The following is a 26977-nucleotide window of genomic DNA, read 5'->3' as shown; positions in this document are numbered from 1 at the left end:
CTCCTCCCCTCCTTCTTCACTGACCTTGGTGTCTGCAGGGCTGTTTCTCTCACATATTCTCACTCCCCTCTCTGACTGCAGCTTTTCTTGTGCAGTTTTTTCCCCCTTCGTAAACATGTTATCTCAAAGGCACCACTACCATCACTGATGGGCTTGGCTTTGGCCAGTGGTGGGTCTGTCTTGGAGATGGCTGGCATTGGCTCTGTCAGACACAGGGGAAGTTTCTGGCAGCTTCTCAGAGAAGCTACAGCTGTAGCCCCCCTGCTACCGAAACCTTGCCACACAAACTTAATACAAATCTGAAAAAGGGAAGGGACTCTTCTAAAAAGTCCAGCGACAATCCTAGAACTTGTCTGTCCTGAGCACTGCAAAAGGCAGAAATGGTTTTGTAGATCAGTGTCTGATCATAACGTGATGCATGTGCATTAAGTAAGGAGAGACTGGAGACTCCATGACCAATGTTTTCTTTGGCATTTCCGATCTTTTAAGTGCTGAACACATCTCAGTCCAGTGATACTCTGTTGATTCCAGCTAGATGTCCACATCTGTATCATAAAAGGCAAAATGTTTCAGGCTAAAAAAAAAAAGGCAAAATGTTGTATCATTAAGTTTTGAGGATTTGCTTGGTTTTCTCCTTTATTCTTTTTAAACACATGTAAGGCAGTAGTATCTGTAGAGACACACACACTCTGCTTTTCTCACCCCTTTTGTATGTGATTCTGCAGACACATTCAAACTCCTGTTCATATGTGCAATTTTGCTGTGAGTGACATTCATCTAACTAGATGTGGACTTGGCTCACATGTCTACACCTGAGCAAGTTACCTTCAGCTTCTTTGTAGTATTGAGCACAGAAGTAGGTATTAATGGTCACGTGAATCTTGTTGAGTGTATTACCAGATCTCTATTGACCATAGTGTGACTCTGAACACCTCATACATATGAAGGCATTCCTAGTTAGTGAGATGGATCTCGTGGGCAAGTGTCTGTGCTTTAATTTTTTCACAAACAAGGATAATCAGTGCTATTAATGTAAACTATGTGCTTATTTAGAATTCCTCAGGACATCTGAATGAGACTATAACTTGTCCAAGTGAAACTCTCTAGTGAATTTGATTAGACAAAATACAACATAAACATTTAAAATCTGACAAGGACAGCTGAGTTTACAACCCAGTTAGAGATTGCCATGAAATTTTTCATGGCCAGAAATCGAAATGCAGCCAGAACAGTGCTAAAAAAAACCCACATAATCCATTATGCTTTCATGGTTTTAGCTGTCAGAAGTTCATTAGCTGTCAGTGGCATCATGGTAATGTTCAAGTCCCTCTGTTATCTACTTGGATTCTTTGGTGATGTCTGACATGACAGTTTGTGCTCAAAAGCAGATAGCTCCTTTACTCATGCATCAGGAAGCCACATGGGTCTTACAAGAGGATGCATCTCATCCATCTTCTTACATCTCCTTTCCAGTGCCACAGCACCTGGTGCTGGAATCTTTCCAAGGAGGACCTGAGTCAACTTGCTGTCATGTCTGGATTTGGCCTGTTCAGAAGACAGACAGAACAGACCTTTAGGTGTTTCTAAAGATTTGAATGAGGTCAAATATCCCAATATACTCGCAAGGACTTAGTATAGACCTCTGTCCATGCAGTGTGAAGATCAGTCAGGTATGAATTTGAGTAGAAGCTAGAAAATAAAATTTAAAAAATTGTGGGACTCCTGTATGAGTACAGGAAAATAATACATGGTCTGTGTCCTAAAGAGCTCTAATTTCCTGTATGAAACCAACAAAAAAGCCCAGACTGAGAATATAGCTCTTTTTATTGGTGAGAGGAGCACAGTCAAATATGAGAACGATGGATAATTCTGCTTGAGTGTCCTAAATAACTTGCTGCTTTTTGATGCATTTTGTGTTTCTATGACTGACAACAGGAATATCAGCGAAAGAGATTCAAGTGAACAGTAGGAATAAGATGGAAAAACTGCTGAAGATTGAGGATGATGATGTTCTTTGGAGTTTTAGCTCTCAGTTGTGCATAAAATGTTAAAACCTCTTTTGAAGGTCATAAAGAAGAAATACGAATTGAGGGGGGAAGAGGTAGGGAAAGTGTGAAGAAGAGAAGATTATGTAGCAGTGGGAAGCTAGTCCAGGTGAAAGTTTGTATTATCTCCTTTTTCCTTCTGTTTTGCTCTCCCTCCTCTTTGGCCTGTATTTTCCCTGCTGTTTCATTTTGTGCACAATACCAACAGCAGGTGATTATTAACTGATGTAAGCAGATAGTGATTTGTGCTGAGCTGAAATCAGGTCTGGTGTCCTGACAGGCACATGCTAACAGAGGACAAATCGAGGTTGCTCTCCATTCTTTTTTTTTTTTTTTTTTTGAGTGATCTGACCTAAATTTGCACAGCTGTGTTCACATTTAATCCTGCCTAATAACTCTAAGGCTTTATATCTCCTAAGAGCAGCCTACTGGCACCTGACATTTATTCTGGCCCTTCTGCAGTTCTGCCCTACAAACCCTCTGGCACAACCTGGTATTTTTTTGTCGGGTTTTTTTTGGGTTGTTTGTTTTTTTTTTTTTCCCCTGGTTGATTTATTCTTCCATCTAAATAACCTTGAAATGACCAGTCTATGAGGGGTATAATCTAGAACATTGCTTCTCAGCCTTCTTGGATTTGATGACCTGTGCAAATTCTCCATTGTGGATTGGTCCCACAAAGAGAATATGAGAGAAATTGAAGTAAATTGTTGACTCCTCCCTGACTTTCTTTGACTTCCTTAGGTACACTGTTTTCTTCTATGATTATGTAGACCATATATTTGAAGCTATTGTTATTTGAAGCTATAGTTAAGGTTCTTAACTGTAAGGTGCAAGTGGTTTTCCTCTTAACACTAATTTTGTTGCTTGAGGCTGAGTGAGTATCTGCCCCTAGTGAAACAGGTACCACTGGGACTTCGCAAATTTCAGTTGTGCTGGCAAAAGACAAAGCACAGTGGAGTTTGTAAGTGAAAGAAAAAAAAAAAAAAAAAAAAAAAGCCCCCCAAACCCCCAAATCAGCTCCTTTCTTATTTGCTCCACTCTGAATACTCTTTGGATTATGAGTAATTTTTTAAAGGATCATTTTTTATTTGTCTTCTGTGTCTCTAACTCATCATATTTTGCGGTAGCAATCAACAAACCTTGGGAAAAAGTGATTCATGGTGCTGCACTCCTTATGAACACATGTCTAATGCATCTGAGAAAATTGAGGATATTGATTTTCTTGAGAATATTAAACAGCAAACTTTTTTTTTTAATATTAGGAGATTATTTTCAAGGTTTGCATCCAAACTGAGTTAGCCTTTTAGAGTATACAAAAAAAACCCCACTAGTTTTTAACATTTTGAACTAGGACGGATGCTTATGCAGTGGAAAAAAAAAACATGTTTAATAGCTATGGTTGAATAAGGCTATGCGCTTTGCATTTGTTTTTAACTGTATGACAAGTCTTTACTTTGGCTTGCATATTGAAGAAAAAATTCAAAGGATTACAACAGACTGGAAACCTAAAAACCTTACCAAAAGAGCTGCAAGGGATTATTGTTATCTTGTGCTGTGATATATCTCACTCTGTAAACTATACTGGGTAATGTTAGGAAATTGTAAAAACTGGAGATTTTATAAAGTAATCCCTGATACTTCCATGACTAAACAGAACATTAGAAGGTTTCTCATGGCTAAGAAGAACATGATTTCAGAAGACAACTGAGACTGAAGTCTCAAATCACAAACAAACAGCAACCTGAAAGTTGTGGATTTTGTAAGTGGATTTAGGAAACAAACTTTGTGGAGAGGAGAATAAGGTTATCTCACTGTGACTTTATTCTACATACTTCATCAAGGAATTCTTAATAAATAAATAAAAAATGCGCAGCTCACAACAAATGTCAGCCTCTGAAGAAATTCACAATAAAATAAAAGATGCTTTAAAAGCAGTAAAGACAGCAGTGTTATACTGGAGATAGTACGTGCAGTGTTTCTGAGAGGCAGCTTTATTCTCCTAAATGACTGTTTCTAGGTTTATGAGTCATTGCCCTTTATCACATGGTGTTTTGTTCTTTTGTCCTTGGTGTTTTTTCTTTTTTTTTTTTTTTCCTGGGTTCTGTGATGGAGATGGGCAAGAATGGTGAAAGCACTAAAAAATGTCTGGTTTATATTTCACTCAGATGTAATTGCACAAATGCTAGAAAGTTCATGGAATGTCAGAGTATGCAGTGTCCTGTCCTTATTTCCACCCTCTTCTGTCCCCATCTCACCTTCCTCTTCTCCTTTTGGTTGGGTTGATGCTGATTTCTGTCTCAGCAGGGAACTGTCAGACTTTTTGTTTTTAGCTTCCAGGTGTTTAAGAGTTGTGTGTGTGTGGTATGTAACCAACTAATCACCTGCTGTCAGAGGTGACTGTATCTCAGTTGACTGTATCTCTAAAATGCCATTAGCACAAACATTGAGTCAAAAAGATTGCAGAGAGCAGTGGAGGATAAAGACGAATAAAGCTATTGCAGTTTGGCCGGTATCATATGTTGAACAATCTCCAATAGAGAAGGTATATCCACTGACAACAACGGAGATGTGGGGAGTAAAATCAAGCCTGCCTTTAAAAATGCAAGGGAGACAGTCTTCAATCTTTAAACATAGAGATTTTCATAGGGCTTTATTTGTACAAAGGATTTTTATTTCAGTTAGTGTCTCCTTGCTACAAGTAAAATGACAATTGAAATTGACTGTCTCTTGTTAGGACACCAACTCTAGTTGGAAGGACAAACTGTCAAAGTGGTGACCTGATGCGTAATGTCAGTGCTTGTAGGACAGCAACAGTGACAATGACAGCACCTCATGAAGCAATCCACTGCTTTGGATTGATGAGAATGATCATGGGGACTGCTTTTACAGAAGCATCTGGCCAAAACACTTCCCATTTTGCTTTAGTAGCTTCACATGGATATTTACTAGTGTTGCCTTCAGTTCCCCTCTGGAAAATGCTAAGAGTTTGACTTATAAACAGACATTTTAGAAAAAACAATGTGCTAATGCCTACCCCAAGAATCACCTCTGTATTTTTCTTTAAGCTGCTTATTAGATAAATTGATGATACTTCAGTACTGGCGTAATTCATTTTTTACAATTCTTATGTAATGGCATCCTTCATTTCAGTATTATTTTTACCAACTATTCCTCTATTTATAACCCAAGGTTTTCTGACGCAGTGATCAGTGAGTAAGAGGTGGTCCGAGGTCCTTCACAAACCCTGGATTTTGAAGGGCTATGATCAGGTTCTTTTAGCAGGCAACTGGTACAGCAGTGAAAATTTAGTGCATCATTTTAAGCACTTGTGTTTTCTTGATCCAGGGGTGCCTGCAGCTGCTTTGTCAAATTTCAGAACTTCTTTCATTGAAGCATGTCTGTGCTCTGAGCAGGATTTCTGTGAAATTTGTGAAGTGCCATGATGTACCATAGGCCCCTTTTAGTACTTGTCAGGTGTTCCCTGAAGTACCAGGCCCTGCTGCTGGAAGCTCAGTCCCTACAGACATCTGACATAGATTTATGTGCTCTGATCCTCTGATGTGCCAGTGGGGTGGATGGAAGCCCAGCCTGGGGTAGTAGTTATTTACTCTTTCATTCTGGTGATCAGTGAGGGAAATAAAGTTACAGAAACAGGTTTTATTTTTGCAAGATCATTGCGGTTTAACCCGACTCAGCAACTAAGCACCACACAGACACTCACTCACTTCTCCCCAGTAGAATGAGGGAGAGAATCAGAAGGGTAAAAGTGAGAAAACTCGTGAGTGGAGATAAAAACTGTTTAATAGGTAAAGCAAAAGCCACACAAGCAAGCAAAGCAAAACAAGGAATTCATTCACTACTTCATTTTGGCAGGCAGATGTTCAGCCATCTTCAGGAAAGCAGAGTTCCATCATGAGTAATAGTTACATGGGAAGACAAACATCCATACTCCGAACATCTCCCCTTTCCTTCTTCTTCTCAGACAAAGATGATCAGAGGGCTGGAGCACCTCTTCTGTGAGGACAGGCTGAGAGAGTTGGGGCTGTTCAGTGTGGAGAAAAGGAGGCTCTGGGGACACCTTATAGCGGCCTGCCAGTACCTAAAGGAGGCCTACAGGAAAGATGGGGAGAAACTCTTCAGTAGGGCCTGTTGTGACAGGACGAGGGGTAATGTTTTTAAAATAGAGGGGGGTAGATTTAGATTAGATATTAGGAAAACATTTTTTACACTGAGGGTTGTAGAGCACTGGCACAGGTTGCCCAGAGAGGTGGTGGATGTCCCATCCCTGGAAACGTTCAAGGCCAGGTTGGATGAGACTCTGAGCAACATGATCTAGTTGGGGATGTCCCTGCTCCTTGCAGGAGGGTTGGACTAGATGGCCTTTGAAGGTCCCTTCCAATCCTAACCATTCTATGATTCTATGATTCTATTATTTATATGCTGAACATAGTACAGGATATACCTTTGGTCAGTTGGGGTCATCTGTCCCAGCTGTGTCCCCTCCCAACTTCTTGTGCACTCCTAGCCTACTTGTTGGTGGGGTGATGTGAGAAGCAGAAGAGGCCTTGAATCTGTGCTAGCACTGCTCAGCAGTAACTAAAACATCTCTGTGTAATAAACACTGTTTTCAGCACAAATCCAAATCATAGCCTCATAGTTCTGCCCCAGCCAAAACCAGCACAAGTACAATTGTATTTGTTTTGAAAAAGTATAAAACATTCAAAAGGAAATGTAAATACAATGAAGACCTGTGTGTGTATTTCTGTGCATTTAATTTTTCATTTACCCTAGCTAACCTTACCTTCATGTCATTCTTTCTGTCTTTGACAATACTGGTGCTGGTCTGAACTGGCTGGGCATTCATTCGCATCTCTCCTCTTTAAACTAGCGTCTTCAAAAGCACGGAGTTTTCTTTGATCCTGAGCTTTTGGTCTAGGGAAATATGCCTCAGCACAACATGCAGATTTACCCAGAGGCAATTCTTCCAATTAGCACTCTCCTCAAGGCTAAATACCTTGTCACAGTATTGCTTTGTGGTATTGTGTGGTTTTCTCTTGGCCTCCCACACACAGTCTGCTTTGCTTTGATACTGTACACTCAGACAAGACTATCATACACATTACCAGGTGGATATGTGATATGTATGTCTTATAAACAGTGTACAATTTCTTCATGCAGAAAGGCAAAACGGGAGAGGATTAGTCCCATTTCTGTTCAAACGTAAGAGAAAAATAAAAGAAAAAAAGTAATAGTACTTTGTCAAGTGATAACATTTGTGTTTACCTTGACTGCTCCTAAATCATGGCCTGACACAAGTTAATGCAGAGTTCCTTACCTTGGAGGTATATCAGATGAGTTGCTTAGCAGTTGTCCTTTTCTTCCTCACAGTTGCCAACATATATTACATGTATTGCATACATCTTCTGTCCAATTCCTGTCATTCCAGAGTCAACATCTGCAATGTTTGTTTTTGAGGAGAGTGAATGAAAAGTCAACAACCTTTTAACTTCAGAATGAGCTCTCTTTGAAAAATGGTACTGCTTGAGAGGGAAGTCAGAAAGAAAATATAGTTTAAAATAATTGGTGTAATAAGCCAGTCAGTTGGAAAATTACTAATCAGGACTAAGCATTAAGACTTATCAGAAAGCTACAGCCTAATGCTTATCTGGGGACTTCATGTGTCAAACTTGTCTTCACTGCTGCTTCATTGAAGGAAATGGTCAAATCCTTGAGTGCCACGGAAATTACTGGTTAACACATACGGAGAAATTCCCCACTTTGCAGTCTGAGCTGGATGGCCCCTGAAAGCCCTGTATGTTTCACATCAGGAATCAGTAATAGCCCTGACATGGGTATTCCTCAGATATTGTACTTGGCTGCTGCTAAACAGCTACCAAAATGATGCTTATGAACATGTTAATTAAAGAGATTTTATTTCTATCTTCTCAATGATGCTATAGAAAATTTTCAGACAGCTTGCAGATTGCCTGAAGTAGACTTGTGGGGAGAAAAGGAGGAAAGGGTAATATGTAAATGGCTATAATAATTCAAAATCTCAATCTGGCTGCTGTGGCCTATTAGGTGTCAGTGTTTTCTTTAGAAGAATCTCTTCCATTCATTAATCTTTACATTATTCATATTCTCTTAGAAGCTTCCCTTCTGGTACTTTAGTTAAGTCATAGGAGAGGTCAAAAGCAAGAGAATTCTGAATTCTGCTCTCATGTGTCTAGAATTTTTGTCTTTTTAGGCTGTGCTTTTGCAGAAACGAGCTGTGCTGACCCTGGATATCTGCCATTTGGTAAAATAGGAAGAAAAAAATTAATTTCCCATACAAGAGTAGCAAGAGAGTTAATTAAAATTTGCTTTGAGTTTCCTGCACATAATATGTTATTTACTTTTTGCTTCTTATACTTTCCATAATGTTATCATTCTGTCCTTGGGCTTAATTAGACTTTTTATCGCTCTTAATAACTGCTTTGATCTGACTTTCAGTGAGTCTTCTTGAAGAAGAAGAGTATTATATTGAATAAGAGTATCTTGGAGCCCAATTATGTTACTGGAAAGATTCCAGTTGATTTCAGTTGATTTCAAAGTTTGTATGAACCCCAAGATGCTGAATAAAATGCAGTAATCCATTCATAGATTTGTTAGGCAAAATACTTCAAATGTTTATAATGCCTGTATATATGTCTTGTTTAGGTGATGACCTGAAAAAATCATGTCTGAGGTCCAGGGAACGGTCGAGTTTTCTGTGGAGCTACACAAATTCCATAATGTGGACCTCTTCCAGAGAGGGTGAGTTGATGTTTCCATTAATTTGCAGATGATTATGGAGGAGTAGTTTACAGAAAAGAGTTAAACTCCAAAACAGGTTCTCTTCTGCCAAATGCAGTTATATTTCTTGGAATCTCCGGGGCAGGGAAAGATGTCATTGGGCTTTTATTGCTGTCAAGGAAGATCAATGTACATTACTTTCACTATAAAGTCAGACTGACTGACTTGTTTTTGTAATACAGTGTTGTAATGCTCCCAACTATTTTAAGCATCTGTTCAGATACAAGCACAGTAGCTGCTTTAAGTGCTTCTGGACTGGTGTTGATGCTCTGAGTTAAATAATAGCTGCATTGAACTATAATGAAAACATGTTCATTTTAGGGTCATAAATCAAAAGTCTGTATTATTTTAATCAAATTTCGCTGAATCCCACCATTTCAGAAGGGAACATGAATACTCATATTTGCTTAAAGCTCCGTTTCTGGTGGCCACATTGTTTTTTTTTCGCATCCCTGTAAGTTAGAAGAACATGTACAACTTCTGGTTTACTCAGACTTTTGCTTCTGTTCTTTTGCACCTCTCTTCCTAATAGCTTTTTTAACAACCCACTGGCTGTAAAGTGTAGAAGCTGAACCACGTGGGGGCTGTTACTCTGTTTGCATATTGGAACCCACAGGTATTACTCAGTGAGGAAAAGATAAAATACTGAAGCACTTCTTGACAAGACCAGAAGACCCAGAGAGGTCAAAAGAATGTACTTCATGGATAATAGTAGGGCTAGTGGAGTATTATTTTCTTACATCTATGAGGACTCATGTGTTCAGCACACCAGATATTCTCGTTCAAGCCTTAGCTCAGGACAGGGATGGTTCACAACTGCTTTGTCCACCACAAGCACTGTTTCAAGCAAGAAAACTACGAAATTGTTTCACATATTGGGATGGATTAGGTAGAGACGTTTCCGTCTGTATAGATAATTTTGTTATTTGTTTTTACTGTGATGAACTACGTGGAAAAGATACTGTGAATGTGAACGAAGGAAACACAGCTCTATTTTGTTTTAACAGCTGACATCTGTCAGTCTGTTCATATCTCCAAGTGACTATGCACTTTTATGTTAGCATTCTGACTACACCAAGTACTTGTGTTAAATAGGAAAAAAAAATCCTCTGTGCTTGAGGTGTTTGGTTTATCTGAGTTATGAAAGAAGTCTCCTGTGTATTCTGGTCCTTATGAACTTAGAAGCCAATTCTAGCTTTAGATTTTTTTCTTGGCCTCTGATGATCAGTGTAATGTCTTTGGTCTTCCTCACATTTGAAAATCTGCATCCATCTGTGGGTTCAGGGATTTTTTTTTTTTTTTACCTTAGACAGTAGGATACTCAGAAGTTAGCCAGGAATCTTCCCACTTCTCATGTTACTGTGTGACAAGCTGCCTGTTTTTCATCATATTCTTCTGCTTTTGCATTAAATAATTTCTGTAAAATGCTTTCCTCAGCTTTGACAGTCAGATCAAATCTCTGGTATGGGGGTAAACCTAGTGCTAACACAGATAATATATTCTGCTGTCACACTAATGAGTCCCTAATTACCCTTGTTTTTTTCCCCCACTGCTGCTTACCTTGCTTTACTGATTAATATTCCAAACACACGGTACTACAGATTATACTGCATTAATTTGTTTATAGTATTTTTTCTTTCTATATATCCTGCATAGTATTACATTTGTTTTCCTTCTATAGTTTTAACATTTGCATTTCCAACAAAATCCTTTATCGTATCTCATATTTGCTGATCAGTATCCTCTGTCTGGCTTCATCTACTCAGTAGCCCCTATCACTGTAGCATTAAAGTGTGAAGAAAAAGAGTAGATGAGCTTGCCCAGTTTCATTTTAACTTGAGCATACTTTTAATTTCTATTCATGTTGCTTTGTTAATATTCACTATAGACATCTGGGTTATCTTGGATTGACATATAGTCTCCCCAGATGAGAGGGTGGTAGAAGTAATAATGATGGGAATTTTCTGTTTAAGTAAGCAGTGTTTTTCTTCTTTGAGTGCCTTGTAAATTGAGTCAATATCATTCTGTCCTGCTGAAGGCCAGAAAAGTGATTTACGAAAGGTTGTCCATCAGGATAACAGTGGAGCTGAAATGAATAATAATTTCTGTGATAACCCAACGTGTTGTGTTTTTTAACAACAAAAGCAAAAACAGCAATGAAGAGTATCAATAATAATTTGTTGCTTACTTTTTCTTTTAATACTTTGGTATAAAAGTGAAATTTTAAAAAAACATAATCAAAAACCTGATCATATATCTCCACAAACACATAGCAGTCCTGCTACTGTATGCCTAATTGAAATAAAGTTGAAATTTCTGGATTGTGTAACTGTGCAGAAATAAGGACAGTTTTCCAAAACACTTAGTCTTGACTAACTGTCCTTCTAAAGACAGTGCCTTTAGGGAATGTGCGGCTGGGCCAACCGTGAGCCCTTTGCAGAAGAGCACTCTATGCAAATAAGGCAATGAATAAATCAACAAGGTTTAGCAAGACAGTTGTGGGAGAATCATCCCTTCTGGATCCGTTAGGTGACGGTTAATAATCAAACTTGATTAAGGACGTGATCTTCTGGCCATAAGTCACAGAGTTCAAGTGCTTTAAAATGTTAGGCCTTCAGAAATGGTCGTGTTCCATTTTTGATTGTACTGGAAGCTATTTTGAATTCTGTAGACACACATAGCCAGTTGCCACCTCTCCCTCCCCACAAGAAATGGAAACTCCTTAATCTATTTGAATCACACTTTGTGATATTTGAATCATGTTTCTTAACCTGCATGAATGATTAATCTTGAAAAGAGACTCCAAAATAAAAGTAATCAGTTTTGGTTTTGGTAAATATTTGTTATGTTTATAAGTTTCTGGCATATATAACAGGAACAGTCATGAGTAAATTATGTGTTGCAAGTAGTTTACTTTGGTCAGTTAGTGTTAAATTTGTCTTCTTCTGAAGCACAAACATAACAGTGTCAGTATTTATAGACATCAAAGGTTAAATGCTGTAGGTGCTGCTGTAGGGGAAGAAAGAACCTTTTCTTTGGTTAAACCAAAGGATTTGCAATGGTGTTTGATGCCAGAGTTCTAAAGGTTGAGTAATAAGTAATGCAATTTCTGGAAGAAAAAACATTTTTACGTTTTCCATCCTTAATTCTCTCCATCACATGTTGCTTAATAACTGGGGACAGATATTTTCTCTAGTGAAATTAGGTAACTGATTCTGATTTTCCTTAATAAAGTAGGAAATAAAATTATCCCTGACTACCACAGATCAATTAATTGATTTGTCTGGTTCTGTCAGACGCAATCCTTCTGCACCTTTTTTTTCGTAAAGCTTTTCAAAATCTATTTGACAGAGAGTAAAAACAACCTCACAACCACTCAGGGTTACTTACCTCACAGGGTAAGTAACTTTTGGAGTCTGTGAGGGAATAGAGGGTGCAAAGAAGGTGAAATAGTGACTTAATAATGCTGGGATTCTGGCAATGATGTACTATAAAACAAGGATAAATCTAAGTCATTAGTTACCAATCACAGGACTGAATAATCTGCTTATCAGTCTTTTCACTCCTCAAATTCCAGGCTGCAATTTGTAAGTGTCTAACATTTACACTGGTGCTTTTTGTGTGTAAGGAGTGGTGGTCATTAAAAAATGAGTGGAAAAATGAAGTCCAGCTTCTTCTGAAATGAATGTAACATTGCCCTGGGGAAAAGATCAGTGGTCTCAGAGTTTCCAAACCCCTACAAGTATCAGACCAAGTATCAGTAGCATTCAGAGCTGCTGAAAATGTGATATTCTGCCTTAACAGACAAAGCTTCTACGTGGCAAAACATCCCTTTTGCCTACCAGATGGACAACAGTGTTTCAGGAATGATTTCATGAAATCATCCCCTTCAGATACACAATGCAACAGCTCCTTTTCTCAGCAAACTGGGGTTTGGCAATCAACCAATGCCTTTCTTGTCAAGATGGATACATTGAAAATGCACATCATATTCAGAGGTTCAGACCTTATTTCCAGGAGTCTTTGAGGTACAGTGTAAGGATCTGAAAAAAAAAAAAAATATATATATATAAATTTTAAAGTCTAGGACAGAGGCAAATCTTATTACTTTGTTCATAACAACATGCATTTCTTTTAACTTCTCACCTGTAATGAAATACAAATCACTTTTGGACTGTAAATCTATGTAATTTTTAAAATACTTACCTGGTTTGTTTATGATATATAGATTTTCTGTAATACAGATGAAGTAACAAAAAAAAAAAAAAGAAAAAAGAAAGAAAAGAAGGGGAGCTAACAGGCATGCTGAAGTGATGCATTTCTTGAATAATGAGTGGTGTCCCTTGGACAGATGTATTCACAGAACTGACTTTTTTCTTGGCATGAAGACATATTATTTCTGTGACTTGTGAACAGACCTTCACTTTAAACCAGCATCAGATACTTAAAGAAAAAAAAAAAGGAAAAAAGCTCAGTAATAAGAAGGCAATGCCTGTCTATGTGGTCATGCAGTAATAGTTGAGAACTTGCTGCACTGAACTGACAGGATTGAAACTAGCATAGCACAAACCCTCATGAAAGTAGCTGAGGTGCTGGTGTTCAGTAAGCTAAACATCAATGTCCCAAAGTGAAGCAAATGTCCAGCTTCTGGAGAATCATATATGATAAGTTATTTTCATGACATCTGGTGAAGACAATTCTCCCATTTAGTTAGTTAGTGTAGCCATCTTTAACTTTCAGGCACCCTGTGTCTACTGAAGAGAGGTAGGATCTCCAGTGCCAATGGTAGGGGGAAAAGATTGAAACTGAATAGAGTGAAGCCTACAATATTAGACTGTTCTGCAGGTGAAGAGCAGCACCTCAACAAACTCAGCTGACAGATGATCAAAATAGTCAGTGGAAAGTAGGATGCTCTTGCCCCTGAAAATTATCTTTCTCCTTCAAGTAAGCAATACTCTGACTTATCTTACTCTAAATACATTAGGCAGGTGTTCTGCGTCAGTTCTTTACTTACAGAGAACTGAGCTAAAGGCCGACTCCAACTCATCTAAGAGGTTGGCTAGCCAAGGCAATATCACAGGATTAGTACAATCTAGATTCAGAAATAAGGAGCCTGGATGGATGGTACTCAGGACCCTGAGATATTGTTTCATATGCTGGATGTGACAGAGAACCTTAGAGCATCCTCTCTGAAATGCAGCCAGTGCACAATGACGAAAACCGTGCCTTGCTTGCTAGAGCTCCTTCTTCTGTGACCTACTGTGGTCAGTTCCCTTTGTGTCTTTTCTGCCATTTTTGTGGAATAATTGGTGGTTCTACAATTATCTAGATGGTGTAAAATCAAGTGACAACATTATGCAGAGAATATGCATATCCATTTGTGGCATACAAGTGTGTCACACTACAATGGTTCAGTGAGTAGCAGAGAAAGGAGAGGTGAACTTAAGCAAGTATGGCTCACTAGTCTTTGATAAAAGATATATATATATAGATATATATATATATAAAACTGCTCTGTGTGGCCAACAGCTTGGGACTGTCCCTAGGCTGTTTGCCGATAATAACCTTAACAGATATGACTGATATTCCTACTATCTCTGTTTGCATATGTCCTGGTTCCAGCTAGGATAGAGTTAATTTTCACTTGAGCTGGGAGAGGAACTGGAGCTGGTGGCACTTGTGGCTGGAGGACACAGCTGGGATAGTTTACTAATTAGCCAACAGCTGGGATAGTTCACCCAAATTAGCCAAAGGGCTGTTCCATCCCATGGGCCATCATGCTCAGTATATAAGTGAAGAGGGTGGTGAGGAGAGGTTCTTGCTACTTGGGAAGAAGTTGGGTATTGTGATCATCTGTGAGCTATTGTACTGTAAACTGCATGCTTAAGTATTTTCTGTTGGTGTGTTTTGTTTGTTTTCCATCTCTGTTTTCTTCTGTTGTTCACTTAAACTTTTTTATCTCAACCCATGAGTTTTGCCGCCTTTTCTTTACCAATTCTCCTCCCTGTCCCACTGGAGGGTGAGGGGAGTGAGCAAGAAACTGTGTAGTTTGGCCCTGAGCAGGGCTAAACTATGACAGCATAGCTAATATCCTCTTGCTCTGATGTCCGAATTCTAATTGTTCTGAGCTGCAGAAATGTTGTGATGAGGGAACTGCTACAAAGCACTGTATATTATCTCCTCAGCCTCACAGGTTGTTGTGAACGTGTTGGACACTGGATCATACAGGAAGCTTCCCATTGTGTAGAAAAAAAAAAGCAGAGGATATCTTTCTTTTTTTTTTTTTTAGAGTGATTTGTAGCCTGTGACCATAATCTAGATGAGAATTGAACATGGTGATCAAATATTGAACATGGAGATCAGCAATTTCCTTTTCTTATCTTTTTTTTTTAATTAATGAAATAGAACTTTGTGTCAGAAATGGAAAATGCACCTGCCTGAAGGATCATCCCTTCTCTAGGACCTGACAGGAGCAGTGAAGTGAATCCTTACAGGACAGAGGATCATCCCCAAAGGCCAGGCATGGAATGACATGGAATTTCTGACAAGTGCACACATAGTGCATTTGTGTGTGCAAAGTGTATAGTGTTAAAACAGAAAATACTTTACTGCTCAAGTTTTCACCCAAGCGGAGAGAATAAAAGGAAAATTATATGGTAGACATCAGTCTTTGAAGAAGCACCACTGAGAGTTACTCAGATATTAGTGATGAGTATCATAAGAATCTCATACTGAATAAGATTAAAAAAAAAAAACCCTAGTGAGTTGGTGTGTTTATGTACACAGTTGTAACTAAAGAAAGTTATAAAATGGTGGATGTTTAGACAAAGCCAGTACCATAGCAGAATGGGCATTTTGTAGTGATCTTATCAGCAACGGGTTGTGATAGCCAAATAAAACAACAGAAACCTCTACATCTCGGAAAATGCAGGGGTTTCACTGTTCTAGTCTCCATTTTCAAGGCTGCTAAGCACTGAGAAAATAAATTAAAACCATGTGTATTTTATGTTCATCACGCTTCTTACCCTTCTTCAAAACCACTGATAGTAATGGGAGTCTCCATCGGCTTGTTGGATTGTGTCCTCTCTGATTTAGAGGCTGGCAAGCAGTGCACCTCTAACTCATGCCTCCAAAGAAGAGTCTTTGTGATACCTAATATTAAGCAAGGACATTTCTAAAAAGATTTCTGTGACACAGTTTGTAGCTAAGCCTTTGGCAATGTCTGTGCTTTCAATGCAGACCCTACTCCTTTTTTTAAAGTATGTTTCCTGGAGTCAGGCAATTAGACATTCAAAATTAACATTTTTAATGCTCATGATTGCTATGAAAACAATGGAAAGTCATATGCCAAAGCTTAAAAAATAATTTCATGTTTATCAGTTTTAAAAAATATTTTAAAAATATTAAGTCCAGCTTCCATTCACTTGTTAAACAATCCCATGTTGGAAATCAGTGCTGGAAGAGTGGTAAGAAAGTGTATACCTTGCAAGCCTTTATTTTTTTTTTAATAAAAAAAAAACCAAAAACCCCAGACTTGGATAACTGTAGTATTTAGTTGACGAAAAAGTAAACCTTTGTCCCTTAACATCTGGATACCATCTCCTCTAAGGAAAGCAAATATCGCCCCAATCCAAGTGACATTTACATTTCTGCTTTGATAACTTTCTGAGTGAATTATGTCACAAAGCAGCTCCAATTTCACCTAACATGATTTACATTTATACAGAGCTGTATGTCAAATGCTGACTGCTGTTCCTCATTCGTAGAGTTACAGATGGACCTGCATCTACAGCTGGGAATCACTCAGCATTGTGTGTGTGTGCACACACACGTGTGTGTGTAGAGAAAGGGAGTCTAAGCCCTCAGGCCTGTGAAGGATATATGTGTATGTGCTGCAACATCTCATTACTTAAGGACAATTGAAGTGACACATTCTTAAAGCACTGAACTTAACCAGAACAAGCCAGAAACATGACACCAGCACAGATTGTGTCAATGGAATTATTCTAAACAAGAGAGGGTGCAAGAAATTACTGAATGAACAGCTCTGGTAATAAAATAACTATGAGAGGCTTCAAAAAAAGCACTGTGTTCCTTGTGTGCATTTTTTAGGGAATGGGAAGTTATTCTCCACGTTTTCATGTGGGGGTGATTGTGGTGGTTTGCAGGTCTTCTAGCACTTTTCCTCTCTAAAGCATTTTGCAAACAGCAACTAATTGAGGCAGATGAAGTTAACTGTGTTCAGAAAGTGTTATCACGGTGTTACACGCTGTGCATATCCCTAGAGGAAGCATGGCATAATCATCACCAGCAAATCTTGTCTTTAAATACAGAACAGGCTGTTGAGAGAACAGCTAGACCTGGTCCCTTCCTACAGTTCCTGGTTGCAAGGGAAAAAAAAATAAAAAATCCTATGAGGATAGTCAAGCTCTGGAATTTACTGGCCAGAGAAGCTGGGAAATCTCCATCCTTAGAAGTTTTCAAGACCTGACTGAACACTGCCCTGAGCAATTTGGTTCAAATTCAATAATTGGTCCGGATTTTAGCAGGGATTGGGCTGGAGGCTGCTCAGGTTCCCTTCCAGCCTGAATGATTCCCTGACTCTAGGATGAGTGACCATAGCCTTCCTCTGCATTGAAACACCCTGTGCAGCTTCCTTCTGCATTGCTCCATTTCAGCCCATGCAGTGGACACTACATTTTAGTGATTTAGCATCAGCACCACGGTCTCCAGTAATTCATCTAGTTGTTTAGCTTACAGTGCAAAATAGGTTTATTTGATTAACATTAAAAAGTTATTTTAGCTGAGAAACACAGTTTAGAAATAAAATTAAGTTCTACTTCTCATCTATATGCAATGCCTTACATGTTTAGTCTTGATGTTATTGTGTCCAGTTCCTCAAGAAATGCATCACATCCTGAAGGAGCCCAATTTTCAATGCTGCCCTTAATTCTACATGATTCTAAGAATTTATGGGGTTTGTGTCATCAATTCTGCATGATATCATTGAGGACAAATACTCAGAGGATAAAAGTTAGACCGGAGTGCTTCAATGAGGATCACAGATGTCTCCAGAAGATCCAGGAAAGAAAAGCAACCACTTACTGTATAAAGTCTATTGATTCAAGCAGAAATTCAACTTAAAGATATGGTTTTAGCCCATTAAATGAAAACCTTTGCTTTGCTGAACTTAAAACTTAATTACCTTTCTTAAGGGTGATCAAAGCCACTCTGATACTCCAGAGAATAATACTTTAAATTTAAGATCTCTACTTGCAGAAATATTTTTATTTTATGAATTGGTTCATAAAAATGGGCAAAGCACTGTGCAATTGCCCACCAAGAGCTTTGAAGAAAATCTTGTGATGGTCAATTTTTAATGTTACAGATGATAGAATGAGCTGTCTTCCAATTTAATGACTGATGAGCATTAAAAGCTGGCTAAATCCCAAAAGTTTCATTTTAGTTGTTCTCTCTTTAACTATATTTTTTTTTTTTACCCAAGATTTAATCGAACATCACACCTTGCATTTTATTTCCTAAGAGAGTGGATCCCATCTGTTTGCATGACATTCCTCTTGGCTAGCACTGTTGGCATGATATATTTTAGTGTTTGTCTTCCAGGAGCAAGTAGAATGCCTTCTCTGTCTGTATCTTTACCTCTTGACTTCTGAATTTTCCTGGTATGTACAAAGCTTTTCTCCTGGGCAGCCAGAGTATCTATACCAAACTGTCATCTGCATAAGTACCACCACTTTTTATCTTTGGATCAAAAATCACATCACAACCTTTACTTATCCTTCAAAATATCTTTCTTACCTCTTAGTTGTTTATATTCTATAGATAGGAGAAGGCTGAGACAACTGTAACAAGACTACGATTGGAAAGAAAGCTAGGTAGTGAATGTATTGATTTACTAGGTTATACTTAAGACTTTTTTCCCTGATACCCATGACTAAACAGAGGCCAATTTGCTGGATGTTGTGCAATGTGTACTTTTAAATAATTTATTTTAATGACTAGTCATTATTCTAGTGTTTATGACCAAGAAAAAACAGCTGCCATCCCATGTGTGAAAGGTGAACAAAGTGAAGTGAGCACACTTGTTCTCGACATATGACTCAGCCAGTTCTTATTGTGCTACACGGAGAGCAAATGGGAGCAGAACAAGTGGTGAATCTGGCCCATATGGGTTGAGAAGCAATAACATGACATTTGGAGTTCTCATACACACTCAAATTAATATAACATTTCTGGGCTCTCCAACATGTGTTTGTTTTAAATCACCATGTTGTCCAGAATTTTCCCTCTGATATTGCACGTGCTGGATTTCAACTCTGTGTTAATGATTGCTGGGAACTGTACGTGAAAAATTTCACATTGCCATGCAAACTAGGATTGAAGAAAAAAAAAATTGTAATTTCTCTCACTGTTATGTTTCACACTCATCATTTTCAGAGAGGAAGCACTGCTTAGGGGCTAGGAGATGTGGTTCAGCTCTATTTCCCTGCTCTATATTTGAAGAAATCCTCTCTTGATCATACTGTCCACACACTTCAGTACAGTTTTGAAAGGTGCATTTTAATGTAACTGTACCAAACCCAAATGATCTATGACTGTTATTATTTGTTGGAGTGAGTAATGAGTTTGGGAAATTTCTTAAGCTGGGCTTGAACAGCCTTTTAGCTCATCACCTATTATCTACAAACATGGGAATAGTAATAATATCTCAGAAGATTGTTCTTAACAGGATACAATCACAAATGCTCAGGTGCTATGACAGTAGAGAACATTATTTTGCATGGGAAAAGTTTGTTCCAGAGTGTCTCTCACTTTTATTTTCCAGACATTTTTGTATTCAACTTAAAACATCGCAAAGTCTAATCTTCAGAATGGAAAACTGTGCTGTACCTGCAGGTCAGAGAGGAACATGGGATCTCAAAATCATTGCTCTTTTTTTTGACACTTCATCCTTTAGAGTTGCCTTGAGACAATAAGTGTTTGTATAACTGGATAGTTTAATTCTATGGATGCAATCAAACTATATGGTGTGTATATTGCAGACAAGGTGCACTTGAGATGCAATGGGAAAAACAGTTGGCCTTTGTCCTTGTGTTAATGGAGTTCAGTATATTGTGTGTCTGGATGGGAAGATCTTTTTTAGCACTTTAATTACTTAAAGTGCTTGCTGCAGCAAAAGTACATTAACAAGTGCAGATCAATTTCTCTCATCAATCCATGTCCACTTTGTTACTTCAGAACATTCATTCATTTGCGGGGATAACATCTGCCAAGAAAAGGTATTACGAATAAAATGCAGCTGAAAAAAAATGAACTGTCTGTAGTAATCTCTTGTTCCCATTTGGCTATGCATGATAAATCTTTATGGTGATGTTCTGCAACAAATGAGAAGCCAGTTTATAAAGTGACTGTTTGGAATGATGTCTTCAACCAGCCAATACAAAAAATGCTGACGAAGCCATGGATTTTTAATTTATTTTGTGATTATTTTTTTTTCTGACCAAGTTAACATACTCTCTTTGGTTGAGATATTGCCAGGATTCACACTTCCTCCTCACAAGATAAATTTTGCATAGCAATGGAGATAAATAAATTGATGTAATAGACTTACTAGAGCTCAAGGAAAGATTCTCCGATAAGAGCTACCCTGGCTTGTTCAACCACTGGATAAAGAAAGCAAGCTAAATCCCTTAAAAGAAAAGATACTGGAATCAAGTTCGTACTATTGCCAATGAGCACAATACTTAAGAATTCAGATTTTAGTAAATAGATAATTTCATTTAAATCAGTAGGTCTAATTAACAGTTTGGGACGAATAAACCTATTTACAGCTTGCCCTAACAATGTTCAGGTAAAGAAAATACACCTGTGCTCCCTCAATAACCCAAAGGAGTTACTGAAAATCTAAATACATTGGCAGTTTTTAGAGAATAAACCAACTGGTCTGCCCCCCTTCCTCAAGGGGGCCTACAGGAAAGATGGGGAGAGACTGTTCAGTAGAGCCTGTTGTGATAGGCTGAGGGGTAATGATTTTAAAATAGAGGGAGACAGATTTAGAGTAGATATTAGGAAAAATTTTTTTACAATGAGAGTTGTAGAACAATGGAACTGGTTGCCCAGAGAGATGGTTGATGCCCCATCCCTGGAAACATTCGAGGCCAGGCTGGATGAGGCTCTGAGCAACCTGATCTAGTCGGGGATGTCCCTGCTCCTTGCAGGGGGGTTGGATTAGATGACCTTTGAAGGTCAACCCTAACCATTCTAAGATTGTATGATTCTATAATAGGAAATATTTCAGAGAATAAAGTGGATAGAAGGTCTTTAAGCATTGAAAACTAAGAATTTTTTTTTATCTAACTTGAGTTTCTGACAATTTTCCTCCCTTAAAGCTGTCACACTAATTTCTACACAGGGATTTTCTAAAAATTATTGGTCTCTGATAGATGCTACAGCTCAAAATTGAATTAAAATTGCATTATGAGTCACAACAGGCAACCAGCTTTCCCTTCAGTTTGTGGCTTGGTGTTTATGAAAAGGTATGGATACATGTCTAGCAGATCTCATGAATGGTACTCTGATAACATGAAAAAAACCTGTCTTTCATTGATGTGGGAGCACTTCAGATCCAATATTTTGCTTTAATAACCTTTTTTTTTCAAGTAGAAAAAAGTTATTGCAAAAAGTTGAATGTTGGTGCTGTCTTCCTTCGCTTGCCCTGTCTGTGATAAGGTGGCATCGTAGTAAGATGGAAAGCAATCAAGAGTACTGGTAGTCTGTGATGAAAAATATATTGTGTGCTATTTCAGATAACATGTAAATGTTGCAAGTTTCTGGAAATCTCTGCTCCATGGTTTAATTGAGTTCCCGTAGCAGTGCTGTCTCTTTTGACTTTTAACTTCCATGACTTTTCACAAATTCTACAGTCAATAAGATCTTATGACACTGGTTTGAATAATATCCAGTCTCTTTTGGCTCTAGGAACACTTGAATTCTCATCTTCGTTCTGTGCTGCTATTGTTGTAACTACTGTTTCATCTTTTTTTTTCTGAAAAATCAGACTGGAGTGTTTTCCACCTCCACTGTGCTCTGTGATGCAGAGCTCAGTGTCTCCCTGTGAGCATTCACACCAATTTTAGTGTGTTACGTGTCCTAACTGAAGAAAATGGCATCTATCTAAATGTCTGTTGAGTTGGTGAGATCTCTCTAAGTATCTAACATTCATGCTTTTTGGACCTCTGTCTTTATTCTCTCTATTTCACAAGAGGATGTTGTATTTCAGTGTAAATATAGTTTCCTCTCACAAGGTTTGTTGTCACAGCCCTGTATGTGTCATTGTATCAAAAGTTTTATGTCCTACATCCTGACCTCACTTTCCTGTATTAACATTGCTATGTAGATGGCCTATTTAGTTGGTTGGAGAAAGGAAGAATAAACAAATTAGGATTACTTCATCAATGTCTATCCATACTCTTACGGTGCTCCTGATGTGAAGAGAATATTCTTAAGATTAGGCTGTTGCCAGAACCATTATCTAGATGAAATTAACATTTATTCCACTATGATGTAACAGCAAGCTTAGAGATTGAGGCATCATCTGAGATTCTTTCAGACTTGTCTATGATAGAAAGTTGGAGGAGTCCTGGCTCCCTTTGGAGGATCTCATATGTTTGATTAGAGAATTCACATATCTGTCATTAGTATCTTGAATGCTGTCACGAAGATCCAGACTCACAGAGGGGCTTGAGTCTGATGGTGTTTAGTGTTATCAGAGCGAATGTTTAGGTGCTTTGCTTTCCAAACTGGAATTCACAAGTCTAGTTTAGATACAGTTTATGTGATACATAGCGAATGGATGGAACAAGTCAGGTTAGTGGTCATATTCTGAAACAGGACGTAACGCTAGAGAAATAAGAATGTGTAGCTCCATCAAGGTGAATTCCCTTATGTCAGTGGAGTCCTCAGTTTTCATTCTTGCTTCTGCTAATGCCTAATATAGAACACTGATTTGAGGTCCAATTAATATTTTTTATTTGGTGAAAACAGGAACAGCCCCAGCAGGAACGAAAACAATGCCATATGGATAAGCACAGAAATTATAAAAGATGCAGGTGATCTCAGACATGGGAGGGGAACTGGACCTAGCTATCATTTGACTTAGGTTGCAGGAAAACTGCAGAAAAGTGTAGCAGCACTCTCTCCTCTGAAAGGAGTCTGACTGAGCAGATGTGATACTGAACTTCAGTAAAGTGTCCAACACTCTTTCCCACAACCTCCCCCTAGACAAACTGGCAAGATATAGACTGAATGGATGGTCTGCACGATGGGTAGGAAAATGGCTTGCAGGTCACACTCAGAGGATGGTGATCAATGGTTTTTACTCAGGCTGGCAGCCTGTCACAAGTGGAGTTCCCCAGGAATTCACCCTGGGCCCCACTCTGTTCATCATCTCCATCAATGACCTGGATGATGGGATTGACACCAAGTTTGTTGATGACGCCAAACTGGATGGTGAGGCAAACACATCAGAAGGAAGAAGTATCTTACGGAAAGATCCTGGACAGTCTGGAACAGCAGATAAGCAATAACTGTATGAAATTCAACAAAGCCAAGCACAAAGTCCTGCACCTGGGATGACCTAACCAAAGAGCCCAGAACAGGCTAGGCGTTTTGTGACTGGGGAGCAACCTTACTGAAGAGGACCTGGGGGTCCTGGTGGACAAGCACCTAAACAGGAGTCAGCACTGTGCTGCTGCAGCAATGAAGGCAAATTGGATCCTGGGCTGTATCAGCCCGGGCATCGGTAGCAGAGACAGAGATGGGATCATCCCACTCTACTCAGTGCTTGGCAGGCTGCGTTTGGAGTTCTGGTCCCCACAATTCAGGAAAGACATGGACAGACTGAAGAGAGTCCAAAGGAGGGCCATGGAGATGATCAAAGCAGGGCTGGAAAGTGTGACCTATGGGAAATGACTGAAGGAGTTAGGTCTTTTCTTCCTCAGGGAGGACCTCATCACAGTATTCCAGTAGTCAAAGGGTGGCTACAAAGAGGTCAGAGGCTGTCTCTTTATAAGGAGCCACAGGAAGAAGGCAAAGGGCAATGGGTACAATTTACACCAGAAGAGGTTTCATCTCTGTCTAAGAAATAAAGTTTTTAAAGTGAGAACATTCACCAGAACAACTTCTGCAGAAACATGGTAGAGTCCCCATTGCTGGAGGTTTTCAAGATGTGATTGGACAGGCTGCTAGGTAACTTAATCTACGCTCCCTTTCCCACGAAAGGCTGAACCACATGATCTTTTGAAGTCCCTTCCATCCTATGCTATTCTATGGTTCTATGACTCTACGCAGAGTATTTGATTTGTGTATCCCGATGGAAGATAAGTGTGGGTTTCACTTCTAGCTGCTTCAGAAATAAGTCCTTCTACTACCAAGAGCAGATCTGCAACCAACTTGGAGAATTTCCTAGTGTAGTCTAAGTGGCTACAAACTCTTGGCATTTTCAGGATTTAGTGGCTCGCAGGTGGACACATCATTTGTCTCTACTGCTGTGTTGCTCGATACTGCTCTGGTTCTCTTTTGACTTCTGTGAAAAATTTATCCTGGGAAAAAATTTCAGAAACACAAATTTTTGTGAATTCTTACGTGATTAATATTAATATTTTCAGGATTAGCTCAAAAATGAGATCAGAGGGGACAGATTCATGACACTCTTGTGAATGAAAAGTCTTTTCACTTTTTTGTACAGATTTTCTGTGAAGGAGAGAGGACTCATATTGACAAAAATACTGTGAAGAGAGATTGCAATGCAGTTGTTAGTGCTGAATTTGCTCCACAGAAAATGAGATTTCCATCTCTAGAGCTGTCAGGCTTGTGCCAGCACCGAGTGTACTTTTAGAAGAGACTATTCATCCTTCTTGGAAAAGGGGGTAAAGTCTCTTCAGTGCTGCCAACAGTTGTTCCATAAGAAAAATAGGTAAATTTGGTTAAGATCCCACATTTAGCAATTAGTTTTATTCATGCGGAGTGAGTGGGTGGAAATAGAGATGACCCATTTCCTGAGAAAGACTAGGAAAGAAAATCTGATGCAGAAAGTAAAAATGAGGAAAATAAGGAGAAAGAGAGGAGGAGGAGGATAGGAGAATTTCCTTGGGGTGAAATGATTTGGTCACTCCCAGTCCTGGTGTGGGAGAAATGCACCTGTGTCTGAAAGTTGGGAGTTTCTTCATCTCCTCATTGAAATGGTCAGTTTCTTGATTTATCGCTTGAAACAGTGTTTATGGAAAAGACAAGCTGAAGAGTCACAGTTATTCAGCGTACCGCACGTCTGTGCCCAGGTGCTGGCATTGGGGCTGCAGTGCAGCCTCTGTGAGGAGAAGCCAGGGCTGCCTTGGGCCAGACACAGCCGGTCCCAGCCGGCTCCAATGGCCCCACCGCAGGACACAGCTGAGCCCCTCAGCCAAGCTGGGGGCTCTGGGAGGGGGGAAAACCGGTTTGGGAAAGGGCCCGAGGTCTGGAGCAGGGATCCCCTGCAGCCCTGCAGAGACCCCGCTGGAGCAGAGAGCCAGCCTGCAGCCCGGGGAGGGCCCCAGGCCGCAGCCGGGGGATATTTCCTGCAGGAGCTGCGGCCCTGGAGAGCCCAGGCGGGAGCAGGGTGTCCCTGCAGGGCTGCAGCCCGGGGAAGGGCCCGTGCTGGAGCAGGGAGAGGTGTGAGGAGGGAGCAGCGGCCCAGAGGGGCTGGGATGGACTGACCACAGCCCCCAGCCCCACCCCTGCGCCCCTCGGGGAGAGGAGTTGGGGGTGCAGGGGGGAAGGTGGGAATGGGGCAAAGTTGAGGGCAAGGGAGAAAACTTTCCTCTTTCCTACCACTCAAATCTATTTTAATTGGCAAAACTGAAATGTAAACTTTGAAACTAAATTGCAAGCTTATTTGAAAACATTTTTTTTGTGTGATGTTGCCTGAGAACTTACACATCTACAAACCCCAACACAGACACTTTCTCAGTTAAATGCTATTTCAAGAAGCCTTGCTGACCTAGCTTTACCACAGGCTCCTGGCAGGGTATAGAAGAACCCCAGAAAAAAGGTGTGAACGTGTGGCACAGGAGCTACCAGTAGGCAGAAGGTGCTTGTTCACAGCAGCCATCACCGTTCCCACCATCAGCATTTCCTTCCCATCTTTTTGGCAGCAGGAGGAACACCTCTGACAGCTCAGGGAACCTTCCCCTCACTTTGGAAGCCATTAGAGGTGGCAAGAGGAAGGCTTTCCTCAGCCCTCAAGGCTCAGTCTTACATAAACACTGAACAAGGTGACAGGTCTGTCTGGCAGCTTCCTCTGCGATGCCCACTGTTGCTGGGCCAGGGCATGACAGCAGGTTAGTCAAATATGACTGTGGTACTCCAATCCAGACTCTACAGCCATTTATCACATCAAGTTTCTACAGTTATCGTCCCAGATTTATCCTCAGGCTCTTTAACTTTTGATGAAGGTAGGTTTAAAATTAATAGAGAAAGAGGAGGACAAGCCATATCCTCCTTGCAGTACAGTAAGTAATGTAGCCCTTGTCTCTAGCTAGAGGGCATAGGGTCTACTAGCAAACTTCTCACTTACAAGGAGGCTGTAGCATGCAGATACAAGGAAGCATGACAAAGTTGCTCATTCAATCAGAGGAATTTTTTCAATTCCAAATGTACGGCAGCCTGCTTTTAAAATTTTTTATTCTGACAGAAAATCCTTTTTTAACAACAAATGCTGTCTGGTTCTGCAGACCTAAGAGGTACTTGGCGTGATTCATTCTCACCCAAGCAAACATTATGCAAGGGTTCTCAGCATCTTCTGGAGGCACTCAGTGTGTCCCAGGATCAAACACAGGTAGATATGTTTTGAGTCCAAGATTTAGAGCTGGAAGCTCTCAGTAGCTGAGTGCTCTGGGTACAACGTGGAGAGGATATAAACAACTTTTGGCAAATGAGTGCTAGTGTTAACAGGAGCGATCTCATATTTCAGTGCATTACTGAATCAGAGCCTACACTTGGCACTTGATCCATTTGGGATAAGGCTTTCTTTTGTATCCAGAAAA

At 39.6% G+C, this 26977-nt stretch overlaps 1 protein-coding gene across 1 annotated transcript in view; it reads left to right on the top strand.

Annotated features, from left to right (window-relative positions):
* The window catches only part of FAM135B (family with sequence similarity 135 member B), a 194181-nt gene that overhangs the window by 52489 nt on the left and 114715 nt on the right, over window positions 1-26977 (top strand). Inside the window, exon 2 of the mRNA XM_086742651.1 lies at window positions 8745-8840. Coding sequence (XP_086598777.1) covers window positions 8764-8840 — 77 coding nt within the window. The 5' untranslated portion in view covers window positions 8745-8763. The remainder of the gene's footprint in view (window positions 1-8744; window positions 8841-26977) is intronic.

Source organism: Chlamydotis macqueenii, chromosome 2 (assembly GCF_036417535.1).
Source record: "Chlamydotis macqueenii isolate bChlMac1 chromosome 2, bChlMac1.mat, whole genome shotgun sequence".
Taxonomy (NCBI): Eukaryota; Metazoa; Chordata; class Aves; order Otidiformes; family Otididae; genus Chlamydotis; species Chlamydotis macqueenii.
The sequence above is the reverse complement of the archived record's forward strand: the minus strand, read 5'-3'. Positions and strand labels throughout refer to the sequence as shown.